Source organism: Spinacia oleracea, chromosome 4 (genome assembly GCF_020520425.1).
Source record: "Spinacia oleracea cultivar Varoflay chromosome 4, BTI_SOV_V1, whole genome shotgun sequence".
NCBI classification, from domain to species: Eukaryota; Viridiplantae; Streptophyta; class Magnoliopsida; order Caryophyllales; family Amaranthaceae; genus Spinacia; species Spinacia oleracea.
The window spans coordinates 169,543,804-169,552,086 of NC_079490.1; the positions used below are offsets into that span (position 1 = coordinate 169,543,804).

At 33.8% G+C, this 8,283-nt stretch overlaps 1 protein-coding gene across 1 annotated transcript; it reads right to left on the reverse strand.

Annotated features, from left to right (window-relative positions):
* Positions 1–2,683: 2,683 nt before the first annotated feature.
* Positions 2,684–8,000, reverse strand: LOC110784235 (jasmonate-induced oxygenase 4). Its single transcript, XM_021988662.2, has 4 exons — positions 7,719–8,000; positions 5,673–5,917; positions 4,550–4,883; positions 2,684–3,250 (listed from the first exon to the last, which is right to left on the reverse strand). The coding sequence occupies exons 1-4, from the start codon at positions 7,944–7,946 to the stop codon at positions 2,999–3,001; spliced, it is 1,059 nt and encodes a 352-aa protein (XP_021844354.2). The 5' UTR covers positions 7,947–8,000; the 3' UTR covers positions 2,684–2,998.
* Between the last annotated feature and the right edge of the window lie 283 nt (positions 8,001–8,283).

Consider the following 8,283-nt stretch of genomic DNA (forward strand, 5'->3'; position numbering starts at 1 on the left):
TCAGCAATACCTGTCGCCTGGCTCTCCTAGCCTCTCGCCGTGCTGTTGCCTGGGCTTGTTCTTTCTCGTTGAAGAGGAAGTTCTGCATGATGGTCATGGCCGCAGCGAGCTCTTCTCGAGAGGGGAGTGGTCTGCTAGTCGTGGCGGTGGCCCTTGTTGGTTGCGACCTCGCCACTGAGTGCAGTTGTTCGCCTCCATTGGATTCCGAATCCGTTTGGACAAGGACATCTCCCACCTGGTTGTCATTGTTGGGCATTTCCATTTTTTAAGTGGAAAGTGAAGTGTTTTTTCGGAGCTTTCAAGTGTTCTTCCCCACAGACGGCGCCAAATTGTTCCGGTGTTGAAGTGGATGAAACAATGGGCTTCGAATGAAGGCCCTTTTGTGTGTGTTGAAGATCTTGCTAGCTCGAATGTATTGTATCCAAATCAACCTGCACAATAAACAAGTTACTAGCCTCGGGGGTGTTTCCGAGGAAAGCCCCTCCGATGCCTAAGTAAGAACGATGCTCGGATTCTAGAGAGAGAAGTTATCTAGAAGAGTAGTCTTAAGGCGTGAAATAGACGTACCTTGGTATGTGAGCCCTTGCAGCTTATTTATAGTGTTTGAGTAGTAAATGTGCCCATAGGTCATTTTTTACTTTTTGGGCCTTGGGCCGTTATAATGGCTGACAAGCCAAAGGAGTTGATCGTGGGTTGCTGTTGCTGTATGGAGCCCTTGGGCTTTGGGCTTAGAGGCCCAATTGGTTTCCAATTGGGAGCCCAAACACTTTGTACTCCGAATAATTTATGTTGTAACGACGTTGTTTGATGTTTTCCCTGGTTATAAATAACCCTGAATCCCCGTGGTTAAGACACCAACTTAACTTAATTATCATCACTTATTTTTTTGTATGATAGAGCCAAATAGTACTGAGTACATGTTTAATTACTCCTACATAGTTACACAAAAATTAAATGTACATTAACCACCCCTATACTTGTGAGGATTGTGACATCGATGCCTAAATTGTAAGGACTCAGACTCTCAAAGTTGGGCAGAAGGGTTTGGGCCGCCATTATTCAGCCCAAAAAGATGGTTCATGGGAACCGTCAATTACGTATGTAATCGTTTACTCGTTTACGTACGTGCAAAGCCTGCGGACTTTCCGACGGAGCAAAATCATAAACTAGCATTGGTAGAAGGGGAAGAGTTGGCAGATGATGAGAAATATAGGCGCTTGGGCATTTGATTTCCTTAGCAGTTACCCGAGAAAATTTAACATATGTGGAACACATTCTTTCACAGTTTATGCAAGCGCCAAAGGAGGAACATTGGAAAGTGGTTATGCAATGGGTACAATAGTTGAAAAATGGTCGGGTCAAGGTATATATTCTTCTTCGCTTTGACGGTGCATTGTAGTTAGAAGGGTGGTGCGACTCGGATTGGGCAAGATGCCCATTGACTCGTCCAGGGGTGGATCTTATTTAGGTTTGGGTGGGCCCGACCCCTAGCTGAAATTTTTTGTAGTGTATTTTTAGTTACAACCCCCTAAAATTTGTGTATAATTGTATAAGTACATAGTATATGGCTTGATTTTTTTTTTCTACCGGCCCCCTTGTTAAACTGTTCAAGATTCGCCACTGGACTCATTGTTCATTTACTCATCGGTTTGTGTTACTTTCTCTGTCCCCTGTGTCATGGAAGACACATAAACAACATACTGTTTTCCGTTCCTCTGCAAACGCAGAATATCATTCGTTGGCACCCTTAATATATATGTGAGCTTAAGTGGTTGAAGCACCTCCTACAATTTTGGAGTAGAGCATAAGAAAGGTATGAGTATGTTTTGTGATAGTCAGTCATAATTAAATATCGCACAGAATCAAGTGGTTCGTGAGAGGATGAAACTTATTGAGTCAGATTGTCATTTAATTCTAAATGCGATCAAAGAGATTATTTGTCCTTCGTATGTGTCAAGGAAGGTGCAATTATCAGATATTCTCACTAAAGCTTCGGGGAAGATGCAATTTGAGTTTTTTCTTGGCAAGATGATTATTCGAGATGTTCATATTGTACCTTGAGAATATTATGTTAATATTGTAGAGTCCTGTATATGTTAAGTAACCTAAATAGGCCTTTTAAGGTAACTATGATGTACTATATATACGTTGAGAATTAATGAGAATACACGAGTTTGAGTATTATTTATCATGTTCACGAGCATTTATATATTTTTCGGTTGCTATTTAAGACGTTTAGCAAATTGTAAGAGCAAGATTAGCGCTAGTATAAGCTAAGACTTCCACATCATCTTTTTATTAATCAGATTCATGTCGAGACCCTTTCAGATTTACTTAATTTTCCACTTCACCCCTCGTACTCATTCAAGACTCCTAAAATAAAAAAATAAAAAATAAAAAATAATAATAATAATAAGATTCAATTTACAATTTAAACGTTTAAGTAGAGTTTTGGAATTCCAAGACTCTTGCTCAGACTTTTGTGATACTCTTCCACTTAAATGGGAGGTCTTAAGTTAATACTTAATAAGACTATTGCTCAAACTACTGCTCAGACCAGCGCTAATCTTGCTCTAAAAGATCTCAAAAATAAAAGATGATAATTTTTTTTTTGACGGGAAACTTAAATATAAAATGACATTGACTCCAAAATAAAGGCAATATGTACTTCTCTTAATTTATCCAATGTCACGTAGTAAGTATTATTGTAATTATTATTATTATATTATTGGCAATAATTGTACTACGAGCACAATTATCTTCTTACAAGTGGACTGAGTAAAGATACATACTCCATATAATAACACGAAAAAACAACACGATTTAACTTTATCTAGTAAAAGAAGAAGAAAAAAGCTATTTTTTTTTACGACGCAAGATATAGTTATTTTGAATACCCGTGGGTCGTTAAGTGATACCGGCCCATTGCTTAACCAACAATTATTGTTAATTACTAATTATTAGACACAAGTTAAACACAACTCGTACAAATAATTTTCTAGTAATTAATTTTGACCATATCAATTTGTCTTTCCATTGTAGCCAATCTAGCCATGTATTTGAAGTAAAATTCGCCGTAATTCTTGAGCCTCTTGAACAATTGGGGCCTTTCCTCAGTGATGAGTTCCTTAAGTGGCCCAATCTCTTTCTCTGGGTTTGGAAGAGGAAGCATGGCTATTGAGATACGGTCATATTGTGGGTTTATAACCACTTTGTGGACCGGACTCTTAAATATACCATTGCTTGCTATCTGTCATACAAATCACATCATAACATCCAAAATTAGCATTATTTACTGAGCTCGGTGAGGCGACATGTTGTGATATGAACACATCACAACGCCAAATATATACCAGTTTATTTAAAAAAGAGAACCATTTAATTAACAGGGTACCATTTCGATAAGAACATGTACTATTTCGTTAAAAAGAGTACAATTTCATTAAAAACAGAGTACCATTTCGATTAAAACATGTATCATTTCATTGATTCTTTTTGTTGTTATGTTTTTACAAAAACATAACAGACTGCGATTTTTACTTTCTCATTACTTTCTAGGAATGGTGATCATTTTGATAAATTAAATGTATATGCGCAATAGTTTACCAATGTACTTATGGATAAATTATCAATAAAAGGTGTTAGGCTCTGCTATTCGACTTATTTTGTCTAGATGTATACTATATGAACTTATTTAAGTATAATTTAAATTAACTGAACTTATTTTATCTAAAAAGACTTATTTTGTATGAAAGAACCTTATTGGTATAAGAAAGTGTCTGAAAAAACTTATATTATCTTAACTGAATTGAACTTATTTTGTATGAAATAAGTCAAAATAAGTCGATCATAATAGAGCCTTAATGCTTTGGTGTTAAATAAAACTGTATATACTTGTTACTTCCTCCGTTCTTTTTCAATTGGCATAATTTTTTTCCTCATTTGTCAATGTAATATTTTAGTCATTAATATATTTAATTATCAATAAATAAAAGTTATAAAAAGTTGATATTATTATAAATCTATACAACCAGACGGCAGACGATTATAACAAGACTACACATGACTATATATTTTGTTAAATATAAATCACAATTGATAGTCAAAGTTGATTACGGAGTATATAAATAGTGTCAAAAGTCAAATTGTATCATCAAAAACGAAAAAATAACGGAGGAAATAGATGTTTGTAGACAGGGGTTGATCTTAGTTATACCGTATTTATTTAAGAGATACACTTGCCATTTTTAGTAACTTATAAACCCCACCATCTAATTAAATAATCTATCTACACCCCACTCCCATCCCCCACCCACTAAAATGACATGGGTTCCACTTGTTTTACTTATTAAAATATCTACCCAACTCCACTTGTTTTATTACTTTATTTAATTTAATTCTTCTTCTTAATACTCGTGTCCGGTCAAGTGTATCTCTTAAATAAATACGGAGGGAGTAGTATATTTCTTATTTTTTTTAACCGACTCCCTCGTAAAACTGTTCAAGATCCACCACTATCCGTAGAAATCACGAATAATGAAAAATGTACCTCCAATTGATCAGCAACATGAATGACAAGGGCTTGAGGGATGATAGGAACTCTAAACCATTGACCATCTTTTAAGACTTGAAGGCCATCCACCTCTTTGTCTTGTAAAAGAAGAGTAATGGCAGATCCATCGGTGTGTGCATTCAGACCAACAACTTGTTTCGCACTTGGACATCGAGGATAAAAGTTAAACCTTGCATGTATTATATCTTCTTTGTCATCTCCCCATAATTCAGAGAAGCTATTATCTTCCAATTTCAGTGAACGTGCCATAGCCTTCAAGAGTGACTCAGATACTTCCTTAGTCTTGACTGAATATTCGTGTAAAGTTGTCCTACAATAATCATTAACAAAGGTGAATTCAATATTTTGAATTTAAATTGTCACTATATTATATCGATCTTACCATAGTTTTTCGCAATTGGTTGTTGATCGTTGGCTGTTTCACTTGACTTGTTAATTTGACTGGTTGTTTGTGTTGGCTTTTTATGTTGGCTGTTGACTATAGATTTTCTAAAATGTGTTTGGTAAGTTGGCTATTGGCTACTAGTTTTTTTTCATACAAAATGCAATTAACAAAATGAAAAATCAACAGCTAATGTGAAAAGTTACTCTTACTAGATTTTGAGTTTTGGCAGAAAAACAGACTTTTTAGCTTAGGAAAAAGCCATTTACCAAATATGTAGTACTATCTCCATTTCAAAATAACCTTTACACTTTTTGTTTTAGTCCGTTTCTTAATGTTCTTTACGCTTTGTTTTATTCCATTTTTTAACATGAAAATTTACTACTTTACCCTTTTACCCACAATACAATTTTTCTTCCTTTATTCATTTTTTTCTTACACCCACCCACCCAACTTTTTCACATTTATCTTACTATATCCATATTTTATTATATTCAACCAACTTTTTTACGTTTGTCTTAAAATTTGTGCAAATAGTAACTGTAATATCTTTATAAAACGAGGGTAATATGTATTATTGGCTATTTGACCACATAAAAAAACCAAAGTCATTAAGTCAATAAATAAGCCAGAAAAAAGCTAGTTACCAAACAGGCCGGCACGAAATAGTACGTACGTACGTTGTTCTTTAGCATCATAATGTTAATTTATGTTTACCTGAAATGTTGAGGAATTTCAGGCCAAAATTCAAGTTGGCGCCTATGCTCTGGATGAACTTGAAGATGGAGTTTGTCATTCCAGTTGAAATTCCCTTGTCGAATGGCGTTGTCATTGCCATAACCTTCAAGGCTATCACCTTTGGATGAGTACTTTTCCTTTTCATCAAGTGGCAATTTGAAGAATTGCTTGCTCATTTCTCGTACCTCATAAAGCAATTTAATTGTCATACCATGATTCACAAGCTGAATTCCATAATATATAGCACAAGGTTAGACATAACATATACATAGTATGATATGATTTAAATTAATAATCGATGCGCATATTTGACGAAGGAAGGATGACTGCACGATTCGACAAAAGAAGCAAATCGTCAAAAAGTGCTGAAATGATTTCTACTAGTCGGGCCTCCAGTGTCCGATTGCTTAATAGAATATGTTTTCGGAAAGGAAACGGGCCCACAAGTTCAACTCATGGCTATGTCGTGATTGATGGGCTTTTTAGGCCATCCGGATTCGCTTAGGGCTTAAAAACTGCAGTTTAATTATTTTTGACTTTTGTTTTTAATTCCGTTTCGTATTATGGTTTTGTGTTAATTATTTAACCACTTTATTCTCTTCATTAGGAATCAACTATTCTTTTGATAATAAAATTCCGAGAGTTTATCTTTTTTCTGGTGGATTACAGAGTTTTTACAAATTTATCGCTTGTAAATCTGTTACTTCGTTTTAAAGATTAGCGCTTGCTTTTCTTTGATAATTCCGATATCCGACCGCGTCAAGATTTTTGTAGGTAGCTTATAAAATTGATAATACTACGTACTTAGGTCGTATTAATTGTTATTATATACTTCTTAATTTCTTATATATGATGATATGTTACTTTAATTAAAATTGATCACGGATTGTTTAACCATACGTCCACTGTCTATACGTAGCTCCGTACATTGTTATTTACTTTCACCACACGTCAGGTGCTTTCAATTCCTTTTTACGTAGCTTGTAAAAGTGAATAATACTACGTATGTCGTATTAATTGTTATCATTATCCCTAATTATTGTCATCTATGAGAGGGAATGTTAAGTGACATCAAGCTAATAGAATATTATTAAAAACAACTACCAAAAGGCTAAATCTTGTATGCGTTGTTGCGAAACCAACTACTATAGTACTATGGCCAATTGGCCATCCCTAGCTTTTTACTTTTTACGTTTGATGTTATCCATCCGATTTAACGACTAACTAATGTAAATTTAGATTCTTTTACTTTTATTTTATTTAAACAATGTAAATTATGTTTATATATAATGTTTGAACTTTTTTTCAAAATCTACAATCTTGACATTAGGAAAGTGTGAAGGATTTAAACCCCAAATAAAAAAGTCCGAGATTTTAAATGCATCCAACAAATTTAATGGGTAAAAAAGTTACTTTACACATTTTTTGACAAAATATTAGAGGCAATTATGTGATGATATTAAAAGAAATATTTCAAACATAAACATTAAACTGAGATATCCAAAATCAAATACGTAAAGAATATGAAGGGATTGAGAGAGTATCATATATATTACCATCAATTCATGGGATAATTCTTGCGTGAACTTAGTCCACGATAATATTAGTGTGGACTCAAAATCATTGATTTTCTCTAGCATTATTTTTCCGCACACATTGATCTTTATTGTTCATACAGTGATTATATACCAAATTTATTAGATATAATAACCATTTTTTGAACCATAATAACCATATGTTTTAAAAGTGAATTGTAACTTAAAATGATAATATTCAAGCACAACATGTATCAACAACACCAATTTGATAAAACTAAAAATTAATAATAACCCTAATAAACATGCCATAATTAATTAGAAACAACTTGTTTAACTTTCCTTAATTACATGGTGCACAATAAATTTAATGTGGATTATGTTCATTTAAAAATTGATGCAATTCATGTTACGTTGTAAGTTTTGGCACGTTAAATTAGTGTGAGACGATAATAAATAACAAATTAAAATCACGAATTTAATTTCAAACCTGAAAACAACCCCAAGAGCTAAGGGCAGTACGAAGTTTAGCAAGCTCTTCCGGGTCGGATAACAAAAGGAGCGAAAAATCAATGGTCGGAGTATCCATGAGAGGAAGCGGATAGTCACCTACTTGACTGTCATCCTGAAATTGTTGGATGTAATTTTGAGGTACGACACCGTTTTGTAATAATTCTTGTACTGGTTTAAGAGCACTATTAGCTGATGTTAGACCCATGTTTTTGGAAAAGAAAGATATAGCGTATGTTTAAGAAATGTTGTAATATAAATGAGGCAAATGGTGTTCTTTATATAATGTAGTTCATCAAACTAAATGTTCGAGAGACAGCGTTACTAATTGTTGAAAAATACTTTAATTAATTAGGACTTTGTCTATATTTTGTAACATCTACTGAACTTTTTCACCAACTTTTGACTCGTTTTATTATTCAATTTGACTTGTCTTCTCTTCTCTTCAATTCCATGCATAAAACTTAAAGTGAAATAAATTTGATTTTACTATCATAAATTTGACAAATGTTACGTATAGAAATGTTTCAAAGTTTCGAGAAACG